This window comes from Salvia splendens, chromosome 4, assembly GCF_004379255.2.
Source record: "Salvia splendens isolate huo1 chromosome 4, SspV2, whole genome shotgun sequence".
NCBI classification, from domain to species: Eukaryota; Viridiplantae; Streptophyta; class Magnoliopsida; order Lamiales; family Lamiaceae; genus Salvia; species Salvia splendens.
In genome coordinates, this window is record NC_056035.1 from 6,667,341 (window position 1) to 6,693,974 (window position 26,634).

Below are 26,634 nucleotides of genomic sequence, written 5' to 3' on the forward strand. Positions count from 1 at the left end.
AGTTCGATCCCGGCGACAAAAATCGCCAAATTAGAACACAAACCAAGTCCGGTCAAAGATGTTTATTTCATCAGACCAAAGACGAGTCCGGTCGAAGATGTTTATTTCATCAGACCAAAGACGAGTCCGGTCAAAGATGTTTATTTCATCAGACCAAGGACCAAGTCCGGTCAAAGAAATTTACTTCATAAGACCGAGGACAAGTACGATGAAATTTTTTCGCTAAGCTGTAAATACAGTGTTAGAAGCGAAAACAAAATTTCATTTATCAAATCTTGTTCAGCATACAACTCCGCTACCCTACAAAATGGCGTTACGCTATTACAAAGGACTATTCTACTGTCCAGGGTTGCTGAAGTTAAGCCACCTATCTGCAAAATCCTCTGGAAGCCGAGTTCGGTTGTTCCGAGCAGATGAAGAATAAGCAGGTCGACGAGATGCTATCCTCGACCCAACGCCTCTTCCCCGAGCCCGAGAAGTCCTAACACCTCGGCGATGAAGAGTCTCTGCAATAAGCATCTGCTGATCTTGCTCGCTCATAGTCACAACTCCTCGGCGAATTTCAGTCCGTCCCCGTCTTGACGATTCCGGTTGCTCCTGAGCCCGTTCTCGTCTTGACGTTTCCGGCTGTTCCGGAGTTCGTTGTTGGCTGGGAGTAGGATTTTGAACAAGGGAACCAGAGGTTTGATCTGGAGTGCGAGCATCTGTTGGCGCGATATGCCGGAGGAATCTCTCAATTGAGGGACGCCGGGCAAGAACAATGTCGTACCGAGAAGCCCAGCGCCGCAATGATTTCACGACTTGTTGGCAAGCCGAGCTCTCCAGCGCATTGTTCCTCCGGAGTACATTATACTCCTCCCACAGTTCGTCAACTCGTTCCTGAACTTCTGATATGGTCATTCCCCCGCGCACACGGATGTAATCCTCATACGCAGTCCTCTCAGCAATGGCCGTATTCAGCTCGGCCTCCAGATCTTTCTTATCGGACTCTAAGTCCTTGATATCGGCCTCCAGCTTCACTAAACGAGCCAGAAGCTCGTCATTCTTCGTCTGATCGGCTATAGCTCTTCTCTCAGCTTCGTCCAAAGCCGAAGAGTACAGCCGTTTCCAGTGAAGTATCTCCATCTCCTTGGGTACAAAGCAGCTATATTAGTTCGGCAGCTATACCGAGCAGATAGTAAAATACAACAGGAATAAAGGCGAGTACGAAAAGCTATACGAAGACAAATGTAGAGAATTTTTCATTCACAAGGAAAATTTTTTACACTAGGGCTTCAAGGCCATTTTACAAGGAAGAAACTAGACTAAGAGAAGGGAGACGAAATCATACTCCGCCTGCTTCGTCTCCGGCTCCTCGGTCTGGTACAGCTTCCTTCTCCTGGGCTACCTCAGCCTCGGCCTCGCCTCCTGCCGGCCTCGCCTCCGCCTCCTGATCGGCCTCCTTCTCCGGATGCCCGGCCTGATCGACTTCGGCCTCCCGCTCCAGCGGCTCGGCCTCACCCTCTCCGTTGTAAGTCGAAGCGGGTGAAACGGGTCCCACGGAGGCAAAGATAGCCTCCAGGTTCTCGTCCCGATCAGCTCGACAACTCCGGACTCGGTCTGCAGAAAGCAGGACCGAAGATGAAGCGAGCTCCTCAAGGAGCGGCAGATTCTGAAGCCGAGCTGCTATCTCTCGGCTGTACAGAGGCAGCACGACGTCGGCCCCCTGCTCGCCCTTATCGGCAATTAGCCTTACCAGGCTACCGACAAAGGCCGAGAACTGGCTGCTCAAAAAGAGTTTCTCCGTGTAAACACGGAGAGCCTCCCCTTGGGCAACCACGGCAGCAGCATCGCTCCGCTTCGCCTGCTCTCGCTGGATGACGAGCTGGTTTTTGGCAAACTGAGCTTCATCCTGGGCCGAAATCCTAGCAGCTCTGGCCTTCTCAAAGTTAGCCTCAGCCTGTTCGGCCCGATGACAAGCAGCTGCCAACTTCCTCTGCATCTCGGCATAGTCATTGGACGCTTTGGAGAGTTCGACGGCGACGAGCTTGGAGAGCATATCGTTCCTCTGAAAATGAATAAAGAAAAAAGTCAACAAAGGGACCACAAAAAATACAGAAAAAAAAAGCAAGGCCAGAAAATCAAGAAGAGAATTCACCTCGGCGAAGTCCGTGGGCCATAAAAACGGCTCACAGATATGTTCCGAAGGAGGCGCCAAGACCACGTCTTTCTCTGGCGCTCTCGGGGGCTTCTGGGCCTTCCCCCTCCCCTTTGCCGAAGTTGACTCCGGCTTCTTCGGATCCGAAGAGGTTTTTTGCCTTTTCGGAGTCCTCTCGGCATCAGACGCCGAGCTGGCGGTTTTCGGCCTCTCCGGCTCCTTGGACTCCGAAGATTTTCGGGTAGCCTTGTTCAGCATGTACACTGCCAAAAAGCAAGAAAGCAAGGTTAGTTTTCTTCGTTAAAGCAGTAGAACATAAAGGTAAAGAGAAATCCTCACCCTCGGCCTCTTCGTCCGAAGACGAGATGTCGAACACGACGTCGCCCTTGACGAGCTCAGACTCCGTGTATTGTTTCCTAACTATGGGAATCTTGTTGAGCTCGTCATCGAGCTCGGCCAATGGTTCTAACCGAGGGTGAGGAATCACGGACTTCGGCCCTCTCCAGGGGAAGCCCGGAGCCGCTGTCCTATTATAAAAAAAGAAGCGGTTTTGCCATTTCGGCCACTTGGTTTTGCAGAATGCCCTAAAAGGCTGTAAGGGGATCAAGTAAAACCAAGATCCCTTCCTTTTAAATTGGAAAAAATTAAGGATTGCCCGCAGAGACAGATCCTTATCTAACCTACGGAGTTCGGCAGCAAAAGCCGACAAGTGCCTCCAAGAATTCGGAGTCACCTGACCTAAAGGGAGTTGAAAAAAATCAAGAAACTCTACAAAAGGTGGGGGAAGAGGGAAACGAAGCCCGCATTCTAAGCAGGCTTCGTAAACGGTGGCATAACCCTCCGGCGGATCGTTAGCCCTATGATCATCGTCGGGAACCACCGCCTTCCCCCCAGGAAAAGAGTATTTTTCGTAAAGGGATATCACAGTATCCTTACTCAAGATACTGTGAAAATACTCTACGGTCTTCTCCCCGGATTCTTTCCGGCTAGAAGACCCCTTACCCCCTTTTCTACCGCTACCAGACTCAGACGAAGAAGAAGCAGACATGGTTCTTACTCTTTGAAAGTTTGAAGAAATCCTGAGGAAATTTTTGAAAGCGGAAGGAAATTTTTCACGCAAAAGATAGAGAGTGCAGAAGAAGCCAATAGCAAAGGTGTTCAAATGATGAAGAAAGGCGGTATTTATCAGATTTGGAAAAGATTTCAAATCATCGCACCGTTTCATATCCCACCTTTTCAGGATTCGACGGCCAGATTTTACTGTCGCATTTAATGCCGCATTTAATGCAGTCACGCGCAGGGCACGTCCCCCGACTTCAGCCTCCCCCCGTATTCCAGAATGCCGAAGTGACTCGCTTCGCCGAAGTGATTCACTTCGCTTTTCGGGGGGGGTAGTGATGGGGTGCGTACTAAACAAGCCCAACAGCAATGACGGCCCATCAGCCCAAAGCCCAAGGAAGAGTATGAGTTCGGCATTACCAAAGAGTTCGGCCTCAGCCTACAGCTCGGTAAAAGCCAACCTATCAAGCTCTGCTCTCAGGTCGGCATCAAGCTCTACTCTCAGATCGGCAACCAAAGCAGGAGTATGAGTTCGGCATTACCAAAGAGTTCGGCCTCAGCCTACAGCTCGGTAAAAGCCAACCAATCAAGCTCTGCTCTCAGGTCGGCATCAAGCTCTACTCTCAGATCGGCAACCAAAGCAGTTCGGTCTCAGTATTCGACCGAACAAGGAGTTAGTGGACCCATACAGGATGTCCAACACACCCACTACCACGTGGTGTCAACTCAGGCCACGATCGTAGGCCATGACCTACGCTACATCCACGATCTTAGGCCATGACCTACACGACATCCACGACTTAGGGTGGTGATGCAAGCCACGATCTTAGTCCAAGATATAAATGGAACTTAGATCTGATATGAGGGGGTTAAGCTCTCTAGAGATAAAACACCATATAGCAAATAGCAAGTTTGTATTTGTAAGCTGTAGAAAACAGATCAAGCAATACAATCTTGCCCTCCCTTTTTCCCGTGGACGTAGATTTACTTCAGTAAATCGAACCACGTAAATTCTTTGTGTCTGTATTTTCATTCTCTACCAGCATTTGCTAACATCAAAAATTCGCGGATCCATCAAACGACGTCCGTTTTCACCCCCTCCCCTTCCTCCGCCTCGTCGCCGCCGAGGAAACCCGAATTCCGCCGATCATCCGCCGCCTTCTCCGGCGAATTCCGCTGCTTCTTCTTCCTCAGCAGCATCTTCAGCTTCTTCTTCCGCCACAGCCACTCGGGAGGCGGAACACGGACAGATCAGGAGGTGCACCATTGCGCAGGGGCAACAACAACACACCGCCACCCCGCCGTCTCCCCCTCCTTTCGATTTTCGCGCCGCCGTCATAAGCAGCGGCTGCCTCTTCGCCGATTACGCCACCGAGACTCTCGACATTGCCGAATCGATCGATTCCGATTTTGTGATTGGAGATTGAACTGAGAAATCGAATTTGAGAGGGAGAGAGAGAGAGTGAAGAGGTGAGGTTAGAAATATGAATGTGATTTGCCGAAAACGAAGGAAGGAGTAAGCTGTGTTAATTTTATTAATTACTACTATTATTTTAAAATATGATTTAATTATAGCTGGGAGGAAAATTTTAAAAAATACTACTAATAGAATGCTTAGTCATCATGCCACGTCAGCAAGAAGGTGATTTTTTTTTAAAAAAAATTATCAGCTCGCCACATCAGCACAAGTCTGGCCGGAAAACCCGACTCGGGAAATCGGCAACCGAAAGCAAAGTTCATGATTTTTAACACAACTTTTAAAGTTTACGGGAAATACCAAACTATTGTGAAATTTCACGATTTTAGAAGCAGTTTACCCTAAAAATAATTCTAATTCGAAAATGGAACAAATTAAAATTACAAACATACTAAAAAAATTAATCGATCCATAAATGGGAACCTTTTTCATACTCCGAAAAAAATAGAACTCTACTCTAGACTTGGCAATAACTGCGTTTGCTTATAAAAATGGAGTATTGATTTAAATGGGTAAAAGAGAGGTGAGCAGCAGCTGACTGCTGAGTGCACTCACCAGAACTCGGCTGTGAACAGATGCATGGCAGAGAGAAAGAGAAAAGTGGATATAGACCTCGACTTCGATAAGCTACCCGGCAGATACGACGAGGAGGGGGAATCGGGGCCGCTTAACTGCTTCAGGCATCTCTCTGATGAAGAACTCCTTGAGAAGATTAGAGGGATGGGAATTTAAAAAATATGAATAGATTGCCCGACGGCGGCGAGAAATTGAGAGCTAACATTAAGAGGATGGAAGTGGAATTGGCGCGCAGAAAGCTTGAAAAGGTTGGGTTTTTTTTAGTTGCGATCTATTTGCTTTCGCCGCTGTGCTTGTCTGTGAGAACCGAAACTATTTGGTCATACGACATTGATGATATCTCTTCTTGAATAGGAATTGCCAGGATTTCATCAAAAGTATGTATAGAGCAGGAAATAATAAATTAATCAAATAGGAGAGGAATAGCTTTTTTAAGAGATGATGATAGTTGGGTGTTGTTTAACATTATGCTGTGGCATTCTATCAAAGTGATCTCATCATAATGAATTATTGGATAGGTGATGGCATTGTAAGTCTGCCAGTTTGGATAAAAGAATCAGAACTTAGTTCAAGTGAATTTCTGTTACCTCACCTGGTGTCCTATATTGCCTCTAAACTCATGCTTGAATATGGTTTCTCGAAATTAATGCCATGTTTATTTTTTAGTTGCTCTATTGGTATGGGGACTCTATCGATGGTATTCCTGTTATCGCTACATGATTGGTCATTTATTTGTGATGATAACCTATCGATAATATCAGCCGATGAGTCTATTGGCAATGGTGAGGTTGCATGATGTTATTGTCGCTGTTGGTTTTTTTATTTGCCCAATTATATATTCCTCCTGTTGTTCTTGTTCTCTGGTTGTTCTTTCTCGTGGGTGTAACTATTAGGCCTACTGCTCTCACAAACTTTGGCTAACATAATATGGTGATCTTTCACCTATACACAATGAAAATGTTAGCTACTTCTTAGCTACACACACACACACAATGAAAGTTTATGATACAACAGAGAGGGTGAATAGATTTTTGTTTTGTCAAAATACTTTGGGTTCAAAACTCAGTTTGAATATATAATCATTTTAATATATTTTTTTAGTCGGGGAAGGGGGATGGTGGGGATTGAACCCTAGATCTCTCTATTAACACAAATGGTGTTCTTTGCTTGGAGTCCCCGAACCCGAAGGAACTTTATTTTTACATTTTGCTGGAAGCTGTTCAAAAGATACCCAGAAAATGTGTATGAATGCATACTTACTTGCATAACATGACCCATAATTTGGATAACTTAATTTAGCATTTCTTTTCGAGGATCACATATTAATATGTTGAATTTGCTTTCGGGAAAGAATCATGTGGTGCAGTGAAAAAGCTTCCCTTTGGGGCTTTGAAACAAGTAAAATAGAGTGTTGTAAATTGAACTTTAATTTATGAAATGGAGGGGGTGGGATGTATATGAACAGTATGATTAAGTTTTGGTATGTAAATGATCGTATTCATTTTCTGAAAATCAAATGAATGATTAAGTATCTTACCCGATCTTAAGACCAAAAGTTAAAGTCTAGTGTATTGTATTTTGTAGGTGGCATGGATGACTTATCACATCTACGAGCTCCTGCTTCAGAATTTGGTTTGATTTTCTGCAGCAAGTTGGACACTGAAGTATGTGTTTGTCATGACTTACTTGATTGTCCTGATTACTCAATGAGATAACCTGGTATCGGATCCCCTTCATTTGTTATTTTCCTTCTCAAACAGAGGGCAAACGACAGTTCCGAAGAAGAATTATCTACTTTGGATCAATCTGATCACAAAAAAATCAGAGAGCGCAAACCATTTTTAGCTCAGATAACTCAAAAGCAAGATTTATCATCAAGACAAACACCTTTTAATTCTCCAAATCATCTCTCAGCAAACATTGGTGACCAGCAGCAAACCAATGGCGAGAAACAAGGAATCCGTGCTTCTAATTCATCATCTCATCCATCTGACAAAGATGTTTCTTGCCTTTCAACCAAAAAGTAAGTAATGTTTGTTCTATTGCGGTGGAAATGATTGTTCTATTGTGGGCCCTAGTAATGGTTCAGAGCCATCATAACCTTTTACTCTGTCATCTCCCTTACACATCTACGGTCTACCCATCACAACACATCAGCATTTTTGTGAATGTGAATTTCCAGCTGTAAGTCTGTAACTGGTGATCTGACCAATAATTGTGAATAGATCCCCTCATTCCAGTTCATTGCTAGTTTTCTGCTGCTTGATTGTGTCGGGCTTGCACTTTTTCTCATTCTACATACACACATGCAAGCATTTTTTATGAATATATATGGATCTCATGCTAGTAGCAGGTTCTGGGTTAAGGTATTAGTTGAAATGGAAGTGTTGAAGGTAAAATCAAGGAAGAGATAATGGAAAAGGTCAGATCTGTTAAGTTTTGTTTCTGATGAACAAAGATCTTATTGTCTCATGTCGAATTTGGGCCTGGGTTTCAGTTAAAGATAATTATTCATCGGGTTATTTATTTATTTATTTATTTTAAGGGAGATTCATTGGTGTTACTTGTGCTGTGGAATTTCCTCCCTCTAATGGTCGATCCCTCTATTGTGTCTCTGAGCCCAAAATCTGATATTTGTTTACTTGTCTCTCTGAAGACTCTTCAGAATCAACATGAGAAATATACTTTTCTTAACAAAAAAAGCGACACATCATAAATGACGCTGCATAATCTTGACATATTCCTTTTGTTGTTTTGTAGGGAAAGTAGCGCTCATAGTCTACATCTACATAACACCAGAAGGAACACCGTGAGTTCACTTTGTTCTGTGTTGAATTATTAAAATACCCATTTCCCCAACTGTTTTCTCTTTCCTCTCTCTCTCTCTCTCACACACACACACACACACACTTCAATATCTGTTAACATAACTTTTATCTGCAAGCTTTCTTGGGTGTACCTACTGCTTTGTTGGCTTGTTGCTGAAATTTGGTGTCATCTAAACCTTTGAGATGATATTTTCTAAGGCAGCCATGAAGTCCTGTAATTAGAACTAATATAGATATTTAAAAAGAGGACTATAATATGCAAATCTTGGGATGATGGCTGGAATCGAGCCATTAGTCAAGTTATCCATGAGAACTCTGCTGGCAAAATATGTTCGGAAATTGATGAGTATGTCCGAAGTCCTATCTATCTAAATATTTTATAGCCAATATAGCTACTAGTGCTATTCTCTTGTATCCTTTTGTTATTCTTTGTGTTGCCTATCTAATTTGTATATGCCTCTTTGTTGATCAATTCTATTCTATGCTCGTATCTGTTTGTTTAGAGTGGTGCAGTGTATTATGTTTATCAGCCTGATATTATTAATCAACACAAGGTCATAAGCCAATGTATAATTTTCAGCGGAGAAGTTTTGTTCTAGTAGATGAAGAGGAGGAACTTGTGGGCGATGTAGTAGATGAAACAGACCAAGTGGGTCTAAGGTATACTATAGATCCGCCAACAATCTAGCAATATTGTAACCGTGATGCCTGCTCTCATAAAGCTTTGACATGGTATGTGTAGTTGGGATCAGCATTTACTTATTCCTTCCTCTTAATTTGTTTCAGCAGTAAAGAGGCACGCATATACTACCCATCAAGGTACCGTCTTACTGCAGTATGTTTCACAGAATGCTGGATTCTTCTTTAATAATAATATAGAGTTCCTTCTTAGTCTTATGCATCCTATATTACCGCGTCTTAAAATAGGGATGATCCCGAAACCATTGAAATCTGTTACCTGGACATGGAATGCCTGGCTCCTGAGTCTTACTTATCATCACCAATCATGAACTTTTACTTGCATACTGTACTAAAATTGAGCGAGCTGTAAAATGACACTTATAAGAAGTAGATGCCAAGGCTACCTCAGTGACCATATTTTGCATTATCTCTTTGTGCTAGTCATCATTGGAGCTTGGTTATTATATCCATACCAAATAAAGAAGACGGGTCGGGGCCAATTATACTGCATTTGGATTCTTTAAGACTTCATTCCAGCAAGTCAACTTTCAGTAATGTGAAGAGGTCAGTAGATTTTGCTTTTGGTTATGTCATGAGACACACTATTATACTGGTCACAGAAACTGGTTTTAGATCATAAAAAATGATAGTCTGCTAAAAGACTGTCAAAGTGTGTATAATAACAGTACTTACAATATTTTTTACGGGACATTTATATTGGATATTAAATCTGATATCATACTGGAAGAAAATTATAATTTGTAATGTTTTGGCGCAACACCAGGAACATTGTCCCTCTTCTAATTTAACCACAAGGCTGGCAAAGGGGGAGTATATTTTATAGCATTTCATATGATTGGTGTTTCAGACTGTCTACTGTCTAGACAGTTTACCTTCCGTAGGTACCCTGAAATTTTTCTTAAGAGTACATGTTACCTAAATTGGTAGGAGAGACAAAATTTGTGCTGTATGGCAAGTATCAACTGCGCCTCAATGTATATGCAATTTGCTTTATGCCTTCATTATAGTTGCACAGTAATATATTCGATTAAATGATAGAACTTGTTCATGGTTCTTTTATCTAAATTTTCTGATCTCATTTGGTTCTCTCCAAGTACTATAGAATATATTCTTAATCATAGGAGCATATTTAAGCTATACCAGATAATAAGTTGAATATTCAGCATGTGCTGTATGCCTTTGCAAAAACATTACTGTTTATGTAGAGTTGTCTATCATCAGAGTGCTAGCAAATAATTGTATTTCCTAATTCCTAATAACCACCTGTAGTTCATATAAAAAATTGTCACTTTTGATCGGCTTGTTTAGTTGGCTTGCTTTATGTTAACTTGACCTTTTGGCCGAAGTCATCAACATCACGTTATTCAATTGATTTCTCTTGCAACCTTATTTGTTATCAAATGTCACCATGATTTGTCATCTGGCAGCTTTCTAGTAGAAGAGTGGAAGTTTTTACAAAAAGAAGAAGTGCTGCCTGAACTGCCCATCGCAGAGAATATCTGGAACAGGCTCTCTCGAAGAATTGAAGAGAAAGTAATTGAGGTATAGTTCTTCTTCCTTAGAAAGAAATTTTGTATGTCTTCTCTGGAGTATCTCTACTCCTGTACCATTGCAGGATACACATGGCATGTTTAAAATTTTCTGCAATGTGCTGTTTTGATAATTTTCTTTAAATATCTTTATATGTATACCTTTTTATAAACCTGAGTGTTTTATGGATCATTAAGACAATTCAACCATATTGATTCATATGTGAAAAAATTGTTAAGCTAAAGATGTTGATAAGAGAGTAAAAGTAACTTAGTTTTCTGAATGGATGCAATTCTGTAACAACATACTATCTCAGTAGACCTGTTAATTTAACTAACACAACTGCCTCAATTCTCTTTTGTGAAACAGGTGCCTCAACAACAAAACAAATATGACTGTGGCCTTTTTGTTCTTTTCTTTATGGAACGTTTTATTGGTGAAGCGCCTGATCTCTCTATTTTCATTTTTTTTTGTTCTGGTTCATCACACTTATTCTACCAGTATTAACAACTTTTGCACATAGTTATTCATTATCAGTTCGGAAAGCAATGGTTCAGACCTGCGAAAGCTTCTAGTCTGAGAAGGAGAATTCACAGTTTACTAACGTTAAGAGTTTAAGAAGGCAAATGAAGACCCATGTAAATCGGACTCCTGACCCCTGCTGTGTACATTGATGGATGAAGTGAACATATGGTGAATATCAACACATTTGACCAGACTCTGACCTACATTTTAGAGCCATTGCATTAGTGTTAACAACTTAACACAGTATTTTAGGGAATTTCGATGTATATTGATGGCAACTACAATGTAAAGATCGGCAGTTGTCAGTTTTAAGAATCCACATCAGTATAATGGGAAGTGGACAGAGAATATAAACCTTCTTTTTTTTTAACATCATTTACTTTTTTAGTGAATGTATAATTAACTTTGTTTAATGGAAATTCCTAGGTCTTACCATGATTCACGGTTCTTGCAAAATTCTGAACTGTTTTTGCAAGAACGTGCCTGTTTTATTTGATGCGACAGTATACTGATTAAATGGATTAAACATCAAAGTTATATCACATCACATGGACCATGATTACGATTTCTGGTGGTATTTAAATTTACAGAAAAGATGTGTAGCTTCGTTCCTTTTTAACAAACATTTTGGTGGTTTAAGAGCAGACATCACCCTATGACATAAAGGAAGATATACCAACGGTGCACTCTTCATTAATGCTAAAGCAATGTGCAGTGTCTAACAAGTGTAATTTCATCAGTTCTGCAAAAATATTACCACGGGGTCACATTGTTTAGGTAAGCGACTGAAGATGCATGAAATGCAAAGATTACTTTTCAGAACTACTTGTGTATATATTGATCTTCGGGGGATTGTATTTGCATGTACGTGTTCCAGCTACCATATGCACAAAATTCAGTCTAGACCACCTAGTGGTGGTACCTCAACCGCTTCTTCATCGTCTTCGTGGGAGTTTCATGGACTTGAGTTTTCACCCCGTATGTCTTCACCTGGAAGTTTTCAAAGGCCTTAGCCACAGCTTCCACCTGTACGTTTTTCGGTAGAATTCAGTACACAAAAAGTTATCATACAATTATCAAGGAAACTTCCATAAGAAAATATAATTTTCTCACCAGGTGAGGCTTCTTGGTGTAAACTCTGACAATCATGTCTTCATAAGATGTAGGGAGCAAATGACTGATTGCACCATCACAAATACTGATTTTTCTGGTGCTGTCATAATCCTGGGAGATACCAACACAACGTATAAATATTCTAACAAGCGAACTCTCGTTTCATCAAAATCAATGCAATTTTTAAGAGGATTTATGTATATTGACTGTCTAGACCACCTTCTTGGGTTGATTGCATGCCATGTCTACAATTACTAATTATAAGGCACAGAACTTATATGACTGTGGTAGTGTGTAAATTTATAGGTTTCAACACTCTAATTGGTCATTTATTACTTAGCTAAAACAAGAAATGAAGAGATGTAGCATGACAAGAACAGATATTTTTAGGATAATGGAGGCAAACAAGTTTCTCAGCTTCAAGGAAAGTTGTAGTACCTCGAAAAAGCTGATCCTGTTACGGAGAGTACATGGCCACAAGATAAGTTAAAAGTAGATTTAGATGAAAACTATAGCTTACATGAGAGTGTCCACACAAATAATTGAATATTCTGAAATACCTATTTAACGGATTATTGTTTCCACGAGTAAGATCAATCCGGACATTGCTCACTGCAATATCTTCCTCATTTAGAGTTGCGTCAGCAGAATTCTGCATCACATTAATCATCCTCGGTAATTTCTTATCTTTAACCAGCATGATATACTTATTAAACTGAGTATGAGACATGAGTGGACCTGTGAGCAAACTATATCTTGAGGAGTAACACTTTTAAAGTGTTCAAGATTTTCCTTTGGAACTGAATACTCATTGCAGTACTGTAGAAACATTTTCAAGCAACAAGAAAAGTATTGACATATCTTCAAAATATTGCACAGTCGACTGAAAACAAGGAAATATAATTTTACATGTAAACTACTATAAGAGAATGGAGTCCCTTAAAGTGAACTGAAACAGAAAAGAACCTGGTAAAGATCCCTTCTCCGGATACGGAGGATCAGATCTCTGGACTCCTTCAGATCTTGGGAGGTAGAAGTTTCAATTGTTTTTACTATTGTGTCGTCCAACTGCAATGCCATTATCAATAGAACTCTAAGCCAAAAATATTACTCCCTCCGTCCCAACTAAGTTGAGACAAATATTTGGGCACGGAAATTAAGAAATTGTGTTGAAAAGTAGGAGAGAAGAATAAAGTAGGAAAGATAAAGAGAGAGTAGAGTAGATATGGAATAAAGTAAGAGTGATGGGATGTTTTGTTTTTTTGTTAAAAAAGGAAATGACTCAACTTAGTTGGAACATCCCAAACAGGAATACGACTCAACTTAGTTGGGACGGAGAGAGTAATTAATACTACTATGTACTATGACTAATCAATGAAAATCAAGTAACCTTCCAATATTGAGCTGGTTCATTAATGTAGGATGAAATCTGAAGAGCATCGTTTGCTTTTGTCATGGCATCGACTAGCATGAGTTCTACTGCCTGAAAAGACTCATTATGAGATTATGTGCTTCAGATGGAAGTCACAAAATAACAAGAAAGTATGGATCAGGCACCTTCACTTTTGCATGCATATAGACAGTGCGGTGCAAATCCGCTCGAGCAGCAAATAACTTGTGAATGGTAAGATCTGACATATGACGCAAGGCATATATTAATTTAAAGGATATTACAAGAAAATAAACTTATAGATACATATACTTACACTCCTTAGCACGATAGCATATCTCATCATCTATCACTCTCATAGTTTCCAAGACTCTGCAAGTGAAAGCTTTAATTGGAAAATGGGAAGAGCTAAAAGGAAAACTTTCATGAAGCCTAAATACATGTCTCCTCTATTTCAATAATTTTTTAAAATATTGAAGCATACCTCTGATACTCAAAGTTGCAGCCCAAACCACAAGCCCTGGAGTCACGGACAATGTAATCAAATCTGCAGACAAATGGTAATTACTTTCTGACTCCCGCCAAAATAACATTTCATCACAGCATATGTTTCAAGAAGGAAGTGAAGTGAGAAAGATATGTACTTGTCAACATCAATTCCGTTGCGTCCATTAGCAACAATGTCATATAAGAATTTCTTTTCTTTTGAGCTCTAAATGAAAATCAACAGTGCAATGGTTATAAGATCAGGCAGAGAAAAGCTTTAACTACAGCCAAACAATATTGTTAATACTGAGACCAATTCATCACAATACTTACTTTAAATTCATCCTTCTCAGAGGCAATTATCATTTCCTGGCAACACAAAAAGAAAAAGAAAAGAATCATGGAGTGTTGTTGTGAAAGAAAAAGAACAGAATTATGGGGCTATGGTTTTTTTAGGTGAGCTCAAATATGATGGATTTTAAAGCTCAGATTCTGAAATCTCTTATAGGCATATTACACAATAGATACCATTTCTTCTGATATAGGAGTAGTATTATTTTTCTACCTTATATTTTCTTTTTATTATTTTGATTCCCCATTCTGTGAAGTTGTTATCAATTTAGGTAAATACAGAATCTCCAATTGAAATGTGGTACCAACTAGAGTTCCAGCTTGCATTCTCAAGTTGTGAACACTGTATAACCTTCACTGTAATATATAACAAAAATTACGACTCTACCTACTAAAACACAAACATTAAGATTACAAGATTAATATTTAGCAAATCAAACCTTCACTTTCTTAAGAAAGTCAGACTCAATGTCGATGTTATGCTCGTCTACAATATAGTCTATCATCTTCAGAGACATTTCTTCATGAGACCTGCAGAAATCATTCCGTATTTAACTTGATTAGCAGTTAAGCAGTTGAGAACAGCTTCCAACAAGGTCCAAAAGGTTTCAGGTAATAAAGAACTGAAATGGAAAAAATACGGTTAATGCATGCATAAATTACAGTTCCAGGAAAAATTCACATGAAGTTCACTTTAGCACCAAGAAATCCCCATGCCATGAGTCGCTGGGTATAATTTTTTAAAATTCTATCAAGCATGGCAATAGCAATTCTTATTACCAAAACCATAATTAGTAAGGGACTAAGGGCTTGATCTCAAGATAACCACAAACTTTAAGGAATAAACAGGTGAGCTAAAACGAAGCAGTGCACCAAAAGATTGATAAGAGGGGAAATGATGTATGAATTAACCATTTCAGGCCATGGAGAACCCTTGGAATAAATTCACGCTCAAACATGTGGCTGAATGGTCCATGACCAAGATCATGTAGTAGACCTACACACAACCAGCAAGCAAACAAGTGAATGGTAATGATGCAAGTAACAGAGAAATGTCAAACCAGTACATTAATTTACCAGCAATCTTGACAGTCTGTTTGTCAAAATTATCAATGTCAAGCTCCAGGCCCTAGAAAGATAGCATGAGTAAGTCCCTTATCTCAGTTAAAGATGTATAGTTACATTGACAAAACCATTTTCATTACTTGATGAGTCTTCAATCTGTTGATAGCTTCACTAGCCAGCCAATATACCCCAAGTGAATGCTCAAAGCGAGAATGCACAGCCCCAGGGTAGACCATGTATGACACTCCTATACATACATATTTATATTAAGAGAACAAAATGGGTCAGACAACAAAAGCCTGATCATAAAAGTCCAAAATAGAATAAAATAGGACTAGAATTGAAATATTAAAATACTTGTAACTGCTAATATGATTAAGGAGAAGTTACTATTCAATGAGTTAACATACTGTGACATAATGAATCAATTTCAGATGCATCATTAAGAGACAGATTGTAAATTAGTGAATCAGGAAACAGCTAATCAGGATCCATATAAGTCAGCATATTTAGTCACTCCTTAGATTTAGGTTGAAGCATAAGCCTTGTAACTAAGTGGTATGCCTCGCCATAAGGGTAAGGGACGGAGTTGATCCCCAATTCACCCACTTCTAACTCCAAATGAGGAAAAAAATAATAGTACTACTTAAAATATCATTTTCCAGGCTCCTGATAATATTCTGGATTTTCAGATAAATTTATATTTAAGAAAAAACATGCAAGATAGAACACAGCCTCAATGGTATATCAAATTTACACAGCAACAGTTTACAAAACTCACCTAGCTGCTTCAAATCACGAAGTCTGCATCACAATAAGGAATTCGGTCAATAATGAATTGAAATTGAATTAAAAAGTAATGTAGGTAATGAATCAGAACAGAGCCTATTTCTGCATGAGGAAAAAATGACAGAATAAGGAGGACCATTCATGACTTACCTCTGAAATTGTTCTGTGTCAATAAACTTCAACGAGAGCTGCAACCGGAAAGGGGAAAAAGATGAAAGCGAGTATTAATAACTGGTTAGGATATGGGTGACTAACACATAAGACTTCCTACTAGATAGACCTGCATAAGAGCTAGATAATACATGTGTAACTGTAACATATAAATGTATGTCGTAATCTCACTAAGTTGCCTTATATTTGAACCTCAACTGTAGTCACACTAGCATTTTCTCACATCCTCTTACATTCAATTAAACCGAGCATATATGTGATAGCTATAGCAATACCGATGCTTATGTGCTTATGCATGAACGTGCATACAATCTGTGGCCAAAACTAATCCGAACAGTCTCCGGCCAATCATCTGCGCCAAATGTATGATTGTGTCTCATATCACTCAGATATACATACATATCATATATATAAACGAAAATCATAAATCATAACGGAAAATTCAAAGATCTCGGCTCCAGAAAGCGCAGTTTTACAGATACAACTTCCATCACACATTCACACGCAAAACGCAGCATTCAGGTGACAAAAAAACGCCAGAGATAGCAACAAACGCGATACAACAATTATTACTTCGATTCCCGCATAAACACAAATAGACGAACTAAATATCAACGTTTTAAACGCAATATCGAATTCGCACTCTTCGAAAACGAAGATAGATGCTAGAGTATGCATAGCAACAAACAAACATAAAAAACTAACTGGAAGAGAAATTAAAACGTGCACGAAAGCTCAAGAGTACAGGATCGAGATAGATGTTGCCGTGAACGTTATCGTGGACGTGCTTCAGGAACCTTCTCTCGTCTCTGGAAGAAAGCGCGAGGCCATCGCTCGTGGCTTCCTTGAGGTAGTTAGCTCCCATGCTCTCTTTCTCTCTTCCTGAAAATTTTCGATTTCTGAAGCGAATAGAACAGAGCTTGCGACAGAAATTAGAAGTTGAAGAGAGAGAAAAAATAATTGAAAAGAAGGGGAAGGAGTATTTATGCTGGAATATTGGAATTTGGAGTGGTGCTTCAATCGTGGTGGTGATGCCGCCAAAAAGCTGTCCAATTGTTACTCACGACTCACGTACGATACGATACTCTGAATTTGCAAGTTAGCCCTCGAGTTTCATTGTTCTACCATGACCTCCACAAAACTTGTTCTACCCCTTTTGGGTTTCTTGTACAATGTTAAAAAATAAAATTATCACACACCACATTATATAAAACATTGGTACAGTATATTCCAAAAATATTACTACTTCGTGTGTGTTAAACTGTTAATTACTACTACTACTACTACTACATACTACTTACTATTTATAAAATTGATTTTCCTTAATTCTAGATATTTGAGTAAAAAAAACCACTTTTTTCTTTATATAATACTGTACCTCTAAACAAACACTGCATATATAGTTTTAATTATATCTAAACAAATTATGCACCGAATAAAACAATGTAAATAAGTATTCAGAGGCAGCAAGACTGATCCCCGCGGAAAAGTCCCCAAAGATAGAGGTTGCCTTGGACGGCGGCAGATCAACGGAAGTGAAGAGCAGTAGCTCCGAGCCCATGACCTCCGCGCTGCTGCATCGTCGCGAATGAGATCAAACTCGTAGGCGGTCTCGTGGTTGGGCACAGAAGGGAAAAAGAAGAGCGCGATATCATCATCGGTGGGCTGGGGTCGAAACTCTTGGGCAACACCGACTCCCAATTGATCGACGCCGGAAGCCGCATCGCCACAGATCGAAACACAGGCCTTCAAATACCTCACAAGTAAATTCCAAGTCAGAGTAAACCACGAAACGCCCCACCCACGACGACCGAATCACAGGCTGCGCACATTCGCCGCAGGGATTAGGGATGGATTGAGATTGAGATGGTTCCCCAATTCCACATCCATAACCATAACACTCGTCGTCCGATTCTGGTTCCACAAAGATCCACACGAGTAATCACTATTCTCCATGCTCTCAACTAAATTCTCTCTCCGCTTTTTACTCAAGAATTCTCTTCAATAAAATTTATCGCAATTCGGTTTTCCTCAAGAATTTTGAATATGCGCGCTCTATATATAGATGAAGTAACCCTAACTTTGACTGGTCTTTGAAAGGAAAGTGATCTGTGGCTAGATCTTGGAAAGGAAAGTGGCGTGTGGCTAAATCTTGGAAGGCAAGAAATCACACATCTACGAAATTAATTAAGGCAACGGTATCAAGATGCATTTAATTATACCAACTGTCCTTGTGATTTTCTCGGTTCAGGTATATTTATTACGTATTACTATAAGCTAATACTCCCTCCGTCCCGGTCTACTCGCTCATTTCCTTTTCGGCTCGGAGATTAAGGAATGAGTGTATAGGAAAGTCAAAAATGACGGCTATAGGTGAAATTTTTTACTAAAAATGGAAAGAGTGCAAGTAACTTGGGACGCCCAAAAAGGAAATAAGTGCGAGTAGTGCGGGACGGAGGGAGTATTACGTAAAACTATGATCATTTATCAATAACTCAAAACTTTGAAATTCATGTACTACTAATTTTATGCCCGACCTTTAATGATTGAATACAATTTATACAATTTTTTAAAGCTAGATTCATATATCTTTTCAGTTTGTTTCAATTTCATCAATCATTTTTGAGTAAAGGCCAAAATTGGTCCTGAACATATAGCCATTTTACGATTTTGGTCCTAAACATTATCTTTTGGATTTTTTGGTCCTGCACATATGGACATTTGATCATTTTGGTCCTGCACATATGGAAATTTGATCATTTTGGTCCCCCGTCAACATTTTCGTTAAAAACTAACGGTCAACATTATCTTTTGGATTTTTTGGTCCTGCACATATGGATATTTGATCATTTTGGTCCTGCACATATGGAATTTTGATCATTTTGGTCCTCCGTCAACATTTTCGTTAAAAACTAACGGTCAACGGCCGATTTTTTACTAAAACAATGGGTTGGGTCGGGTCGTGTTTGGGTCGGGTTTGGGTTACACGTTAAGAAAAAAAATAATTATTTTTATTAATTAAAAAATTATAAAACTTTAATTTTTAGTTATTTTTGTTGATTAAAAATATTATAACGACTAAAACATGATGTTATTATACGATTTAAACATGATATTACACAATAAAATAAAAAATTACCAAATTAAAATAATCATTTTTTAATCAAAATAATAAAATTAAAGTATATTAATATTAAATCTATATAATAAAATTAAATAATTAAAAAATTATTTTTAATAAAATCTAAGCATAATATTTTCTTCAAATTCATGAAAAAATTAATTAAAAAATACTATACTTTAATTTTATTAATTAAAAAATATTAATTAATTTTTTAAGAATATTATGCTTAGATTTTAACGAAAATATTATGCTTAGATTTTAAGAAAATATTATTTTTTTCTTAACGTATAACCCAAACCCGACCCAAACACGACCCGACCCAACCCATTGTTTTAGTCAAAAATCGGCCGTTGACCGTTAGTTTTTAACGAAAATGTTGACGGAGGACCAAAATGATCAAAATTCCATATGTGCAGGACCAAAATGATCAAATGTCCATATGTGCAGGACCAAAAAATCCAAAAGATAATGTTGACCGTTAGTTTTTAACGGAAATATTGACGGAGGACCAAAATGATCAAATGTCCATATGTGCAGGACCAAAAAATCCAAAAGATAATGTTTAGGACCAAAATCGTAAAATGGCTATATGTTCAGGACTAATTTTGACCTTTACTCATCATTTTTAGATAATAATAGTAGGTCCTATAGCCTATAGGAGTATTATTATTATTGAGGCAAAGGTAATAAGTCATCTTCATGAATCATGATTACACCTTCAATCATGAAGTGAATTTCCAATCTTCGTATTTAAAAATATTGAGGTAACTTTAAAAAATTGGGATCATATTAATATAATTATAAAATATTACTAGAAAAAAATTTGATTAATTTTAAAAGTTGGGATAAAAATGATAAGACCAAAATGTTAGTAATAAATTCCATCAAGGAGACATTAACCCGACCAATATCATAATATTACACCTTCAAAATTGCGATGATGGTGAAAGAAATTAGAAGTTCATATTGAATTAACGTATTTATTGAAAAATAAATGTACTATAAGTAGTTACTGAAAAAAGTCAAATTAAAGGAGAAAAGGGGCTATCGCTAAATTAAAAAAGAGTGTGATGTGCTAAAACAATTAAATGGACTAGATACGACCATATCAATCAGTAACAGATGCAGAAAAAAAACTTGTACATGGGCTAATTTTCCATAAAAATTTTGAAAGTATATTTTGAGTAATTTAGATGGATGATAAGGACGTTTACATAATTATATTATTTATATAGAATTTAAATAAATTAAAAAAGTGTATAAAAGATTTTTTTTTCTTAAATACTCTAGTTCATTAGAGCATCTCCAGTGGGCGGACATCCCACTAGGACATCCACTAGGACATCCCAAAAACACCTCCTGCCACGTCACTAGGACTTCCCATCCCACTGCCACGTCACTAGGACATCCCCTGCACAATCCGCCCTTCCCATCGCCCTTCCCACTAGGACATCTCGCAATTAAAAAAAATCATACATTAACAAATAAAACAATTAACATTTGCGGAAATAAAATTTGACCGAGAATACGAACGGGAAAAATTAACAACTTCATCGGAAAAAACATACATGATTCGGAAAAAAAATTACATACTAATAAAAAAAAACTTTATACATTATCACGTCAACCCCTCCGAGTCCAAACCTCTTCGATGATATCCTGCTGAAGTCGAACATGGGCATCTGTTTGCCGCATGTCGGCAAATGCACGCAGCCGCGCGACCTCTCCATGAGGTACCCCCATATTCACATTCGCGGTGGCCACGCCGTGACTTGGACCTGCACCCGTATCATCTTCGTTGGTCCACTGAGTCAGTTCCGCAGCTTCATTTTCGACAATCATGTTGTGCATTATGATACATGCGTACATGATATCGCCGATGTTGGGAATATACCACTGCCGTGCAGCACCCACGATGTGCAGAAACAGCGGACGATGCATCCTAAAGCGTCGCCGGAATAAGGCTTCCCCAAAACGCGGTTGCGGAGCGAAGTAGTCCGCATACAACCGAATATGTGCAGCAATGTGGTCACGGGGTACTTGAGTTCGACGATGGATCGGCCGAGGTACCGCCGCCTGCTGCCGCCGCTGCGACCTCTATTGTAGCAGCCTCTCTATCGCACCTTCAACAGCGACCTCCAACTCATTCTCGCTATCACTTTCACTAGACATTCTAGATATACTTGAAATTAGAGATGTAGAGAGAGAAACTTGTTAACACAAGTGGTGCGAATGAAATAAAATTCAACGAGACGTATATATAGAGTTTAAAAAAAAAAAATTAAAAACGGGACGTCCGACTGGGCGCCACAATGGCTGACGTCCGCCCGCCCGTCGCGCCGACGTCCGAGGACACTCGACGTCCTCACGGGACGTCCGTATCCGACCCTAAATGCCACAATGGCGGACGTCCCGGTCGCCCGTCGCGACGTCCGACCGGACGTCCGCCATTGGAGATGCTCTTAGGGGCTTAAGCCTCCACAATTCCACATGGATCCGCCCATAACAGCAATCTATTACTAATATTTATTCGAGCTCAATAAAAGACTGAACAATAGATTTAAACAACATAACTTTAACAATAAATCAAACAACCTCCCGTTTTCAAGTATATAACGGATATGGAGATGCCAATAGCTAGCTATAGTAGTATGTCTACATAGGATTTCAATTTCACCCCTGCAAAAAACTATGATCACTTATATATACCTTTTCTTTAATTTTGCACAAACTTATTTCATGGATGAGTTATCAAATGATACTATATAGTACTTAGTAAATATGATAAAACAGATGTGAGGCATCATTTTAAATTTTTAAAAACCTTCCTAAATTATTTTTTGTGTGATACTCTTTCCGTCCACTATTAACTGACACCAATTTCCTTTTTCGTTCGTCCACAATTAATTGACATCCTCACTTTTTACTACTTTTTGGTAATGGATCTCACATTCCACTAACTTATCATACACATATTTTATTATAAAATTAATACTCCGTATGTATAAAAGTAGGATTCATATTTCACTAACTTCTTCAACCCACTTTCCACTACATTTCTTAAAATCTAGGCCAAGTCAAACGGACTCAATTAATCATGGACGGAGGGGAGGGAGTAATATTTTTATGGCAAACTTGTGCAATCAACTCATTCTGTATGTAAAAATATACTAGTATACTACATACTAAAACTAAAAAAAGTCACTAATTTTCCTATTAAAAGGGGGTCTATAAAAAATGGTAACTCAAAGTCCAAAACAACCAAATTTTACATACATGCAAAATTCCAGAAAATGAATGACAATGATAAAGATCAACAACACCCATGGGAAATTATATCAACAACACTAGCTAGTACATGCCATTAGTTCCAAAATATAAAAAAAAATGAAACAAAGAAAAAGCTATAGTTATGAGGATCAACAAAGAAAGTCGAACACTAGGCGCCCTCAACACGGCGAATAAAAATGGACTCGAGGTCAGGGGGGCAGAAAAACTCCCTAGGTTGAGCGCAGTGGCATCTCACGGCCGCCGCCTTCCGCTTCTTTGGAGCCGGAGGGCACGGCAGTCTGCTCGGAATTCTTGATTTAGCACTGGTCGGAGTAGTCGATCTATACCCATCTTCTTCACCGTCACAGCTTCTCTCCATTGGTTTCGTCAGAATCGGCTTCATTGGACTTGGCAACTCAAGATTTTCACAAGCACCCATTAGTTATTAGTACTACCATCAAGATTCTCGAGGGATGTATAAATACAAAAAATGCCATGCTTCTTTTCTTTCTTCTATGTTTATTTTTTCGAATGGTAGGGAAGAAGGAATAGATTCTTAAGAAACTTGAAGGTAAAATTTTGATAAGAAAGGGATGCAAAAGAATTCGATAAAAAGCAATGTGTTTTCTTCTTCTTTTTTGGCCTCGTTGACAATATCGTTGGAACTTAAAAAGAGACGAAAATATTGTTATGTGTATTTATATTTGTCCAAGGAAATGGAAAGTATTTAATTAAGTATAGTATTAAAAAAAGAAGAACCCGAGAAAATCGTGAACTAAGCAAGAGTAGCTTAAAGGCTAGGGAAAAGAAACGGTGCAGCTCGTGAAATTTCCTGATTAGGGCACAGAGTTATTATTGACATAATTGACTTGGATAAATATATGCATGTATCAAAGCAGCGCTTCTGATATATTTTGAATTTCTGCCATTTAATGCACGGGATGGCCAAAATATTAATTTGGAGTCTTTTTATATTAATATATAGTTGACGTGTGACACGAGTGCCTTTTATCTTTTTTTTTTATAAAATAAATAAAATAAAAATACCCTCTCTTTATAAATCAATTGGTGCTTTTTTAAGCTCATTGATCTTTACGCTTCTTCCAAGCATGTAAACTGGAATTCTTGCTTTCAGAGAAAGAAAAAAGGTTATAAACAGCTCCACCCATGCCTTTAATTATATTCCAGACAATTGAAAATTCACGATTACTTGGTATAATCCCAATCATTACTACAGTAGTATATTATAGTACGTCTACTAGTATATAGTAAAGCATACTTACATAGTATGAGAGAGGTGATACGCTAAGCGACACTACTTGAGCGCCTCTTAGAGCATCTCCAGTGGGCGGATGTCCCACTCGGACATCCACTAGGACTTCCCAAAAACACCTCCTGCCACGTCACTAGGACTTCCCATCCCACTGCCACGTCACTAGGACATCCCCTTCACAATCCGCCCTTCCCATCGCCCTTCCCACTATGACTTTGTTACGGATTCAATTCTCATATCGGTTGTGAGAACAAGTGATGTGGGGTATATAGACTAAAGAGCTCTCTCTCCTAACAGGCTAGTCTTTTGGGATGAGTTCTCCCGTTTGGTTTGTAACAATTGGTGCTTTCATTGAGAGCCAAAACGGCTCGAAGTGGTGGCCGGGCAACGAACTCGCCGTGACCAACGAGTACATTTGGGGCCGCTCGGAGTGGTGACCCACGGAGTGGTGGCCGGGCAAAGAATCCGCCGTGACCAACGTGGCCGTGACCAACGAGTTCTCGGAGTGGTGGCCTGGCAAAGAACCAGCCGTGACCAACGAGGACGTTGGCCCTTAAAGTAGGGTCGAATGTTACGGACTCAATTCTCACATCAGTTGTGAGAACAAGTGAACAAGTGATGTGGGGTATATAGACTAAATGAGCTCTTTCTCCTAATAGGCTAGTCTTTTGGGATGAGTTCTCCCGTTTGGTCTGTATCAGACTTCCTGCAAAAAAAAAATTTAATATACCGGACGTCCGACCCACGCCACAATGGCGGACGTCCGCCCGCTCGTCGCCCGCACGTCCGAGGACATCCGACGTCCTTACGGGACGTCCGTATCCGAGTTGAAACGCCACAATGGCGGACGTCCCGGTCGCCCGTCGCGGATGTCCGACCGGACGTCCGCCATTGGAGATGCTCTTAGGCGACTATGCTGATGTGGCAGTATCACCATTAATTTTTTGAATTTATATCCCTCAATGTTTTCTCTCTCCTCACATCATATATTTTAATCACTGTATAATGTTATTGCTTCCATCCTCTAATTCTCGTTTGTATCGCCGCCATTGATGGAATATTTGCACTAGACCTTCTGTCTCTCTCAATTTTCTCATCGCCAAATTTATTCAACTTAGTCAATCAATTTATTCACCAGAGTATCAATACTCCCCACAATTAAATGCATGGCATTTTCTCTTACAAATCTTGTTGAGTTACTAGTATTTTTGCAATCTTCTTGAAATTTTGTGAAACTGAAATCGATGTTGCAAATATTTCATTATGCAACAAGAGGGATTTAAAAGAACGCCGAGAAAATTTATTAGTGAACTAATTTTGAAATCCTTTCATTCTATATTCGATTTGCAATCACAACCCTGATATAGCAGTTCTTGCTCAATGTAAACTCATTTTCATGGCTCATATGAGGGGAATTTGATTTTATGAAGTGCCCAATAAAATTACAATTTGCAGATAATAGAGCAAAAATGTTAGAAAAGGGATAGGGATAGGGAAGAACGAAGATGACAATGAATTTTGCAAGGAGATGCAATCATATAAAAAAAGGGTTCAGTGGCTTGAATTTGTAGTTTGTACAGTAGCATTGGAAGATTAGATTTAATTTGGTTCAGAACGAGGTAGAAAACAAAGAGGGGGAGTATAAGTAAACCTATTAAAACAAAGAAAAGAAAATTGATGTGTAATCCACATAAGATGTCGCCCACCGGTCGCTTAAATATGGCGCGCAGCAGATCTAATCTCTACATATTATATCCTAAATAAGTCATAAAATCTATCTATTGTGAATGTACTACAAGATAGTTTCTTTATTAGTAATTTAGTATGATAGTCCACAAACAAGGATCGATGGCCCTAAATTTCGTGAAATCAATCTTAAAACTGATGCGAGTTCATATTACAAAAAAGGTGGCAAAGGAATAAAAGCAAATATGAGATTCTACATAAACTAGCAAGTCCTTTATGGGTAGGGTAATGCTATTTCCTACTTTAAGCTTTCCTGCGGTTCCTCCTTCCAAATTACTGTGCCATTTTTGAGGCTCACAGATAGCATAAAGTTACATGATCTTTGTTCTTTAATGCCATCTACAATTAAGGGTCAAATTATAGGTCATAATTTAGCCACAATTTCATTTTTCCATGGCCACATCAGCAAATCTCATGTCAGCTACTAGTTCGGCAATAACACAAACTATTGTTTCAACTACAACTCAAAAAATTCCAAAAATTAAAATAAAGAGCTAAAAATAATAAAATTACTTGATTAAAATTCGAACAAGTACATTAATTGAAACCATTTATATTAGACGATGACACAATATAGTTTAATACCCTGATAATTTAATAAATCATCAGTGATCGATTGCTTAAGCAAGCATTACACAATGACGAAATTAAAGCTTGTTTAAAATACGTTTAAGCTCTTTTTGATATTGTACAAAGGTAGAGTGTGTGAGTATTTATGGCCTATTTAATGTGCCCAATCTCAATGCCGTTATGCGAGCAGTTTCTATTCGGGTAAGAGATGGTATTAAGCAACATGCATCCGAGTCATCATTTGTTACAGATCTTGCAGACTAGTTTTCTCGTAATAGCTAGACAATATATTTATACGTATTTAGTTTAAATCTAATCTTGTACTCCATTCCTTATTGTTGTACTTTACTTTCGTGTAAAACTATAATGTGTAAAGATCCGTGAGATCATATGATTCATATCCTAACAGGAAATGGTATGATGTTTTTTAGTCCAAGGCCATTGATGAAAGC

At 38.9% G+C, this 26,634-nt stretch overlaps 2 protein-coding genes across 9 annotated transcripts; one reads left to right on the forward strand and one right to left on the reverse strand.

Annotated features, from left to right (window-relative positions):
* The first annotated feature begins 5,193 nt into the window (after positions 1-5,193).
* LOC121800296 lies at positions 5,194-11,276 on the forward strand. 3 transcript variants are annotated; one of them, XM_042199873.1, is made up of 10 exons: positions 5,194-5,497; positions 6,834-6,913; positions 7,010-7,272; positions 8,010-8,058; positions 8,658-8,737; positions 8,864-8,896; positions 9,200-9,322; positions 10,207-10,321; positions 10,679-10,745; positions 10,833-11,276. In XM_042199873.1, exons 2-10 carry the CDS (start codon positions 6,839-6,841, stop codon positions 10,925-10,927), a joined length of 900 nt encoding a protein of 299 aa, XP_042055807.1. In that variant the 5' UTR covers positions 5,194-5,497; positions 6,834-6,838; the 3' UTR covers positions 10,928-11,276. The 3 variants fall into 3 exon arrangements, with proteins under 3 accessions (XP_042055807.1, XP_042055809.1, XP_042055808.1); XM_042199875.1 differs by having other exon boundaries at positions 10,847-11,276; XM_042199874.1 differs by having other exon boundaries at positions 8,867-8,896.
* A 229-nt stretch (positions 11,277-11,505) lies between these two features.
* Positions 11,506-17,231, reverse strand: LOC121798212 (deoxynucleoside triphosphate triphosphohydrolase SAMHD1 homolog). Of its 6 annotated transcripts, none has more exons than XM_042197102.1 (20): positions 16,945-17,068; positions 16,475-16,551; positions 16,179-16,216; positions 16,021-16,043; positions 15,380-15,486; positions 15,252-15,303; positions 15,087-15,171; positions 14,615-14,705; positions 14,157-14,192; positions 13,982-14,049; positions 13,822-13,884; positions 13,654-13,709; positions 13,505-13,578; positions 13,338-13,430; positions 12,914-13,015; positions 12,686-12,766; positions 12,508-12,599; positions 12,386-12,401; positions 11,948-12,058; positions 11,506-11,860 (listed from the first exon to the last, which is right to left on the reverse strand). In XM_042197102.1, exons 5-20 carry the CDS (start codon positions 15,473-15,475, stop codon positions 11,744-11,746), a joined length of 1,233 nt encoding a protein of 410 aa, XP_042053036.1. In that variant the 5' UTR covers positions 15,476-15,486; positions 16,021-16,043; positions 16,179-16,216; positions 16,475-16,551; positions 16,945-17,068; the 3' UTR covers positions 11,506-11,743. The 6 variants fall into 6 exon arrangements, with proteins under 6 accessions (XP_042053036.1, XP_042053037.1, XP_042053033.1 ...); XM_042197103.1 differs by lacking the exon at positions 16,945-17,068 and adding an exon at positions 16,635-16,897; XM_042197099.1 differs by lacking the exon at positions 16,475-16,551 and having other exon boundaries at positions 16,927-17,231.
* Between the last annotated feature and the right edge of the window lie 9,403 nt (positions 17,232-26,634).

Coding starts and splice junctions, on each gene's coding strand:
- LOC121800296 (XM_042199873.1), top strand. CDS start 6,839: ATGGATGACTTATCACATCTACGAGCTCCTGCTTCAGAATTTGGTTTG. Junction 8,897..9,199: donor CGCATATACTACCCATCAAG/GTACCGTCTTAC, acceptor TCTTTGTGCTAG/TCATCATTGGAGCTTGGTTA. Junction 9,323..10,206: donor ACTTTCAGTAATGTGAAGAG/GTCAGTAGATTT, acceptor GTCATCTGGCAG/CTTTCTAGTAGAAGAGTGGA.
- LOC121798212 (XM_042197099.1), bottom strand. CDS start 17,064: ATGGGAGCTAACTACCTCAAGGAAGCCACGAGCGATGGCCTCGCGCTT. Junction 15,304..15,379: donor ACAGATTGAAGACTCATCAA/GTAATGAAAATG, acceptor CTATCTTTCTAG/GGCCTGGAGCTTGACATTGA. Junction 13,016..13,337: donor AACCAGCTCAATATTGGAAG/GTTACTTGATTT, acceptor ATGGCATTGCAG/TTGGACGACACAATAGTAAA.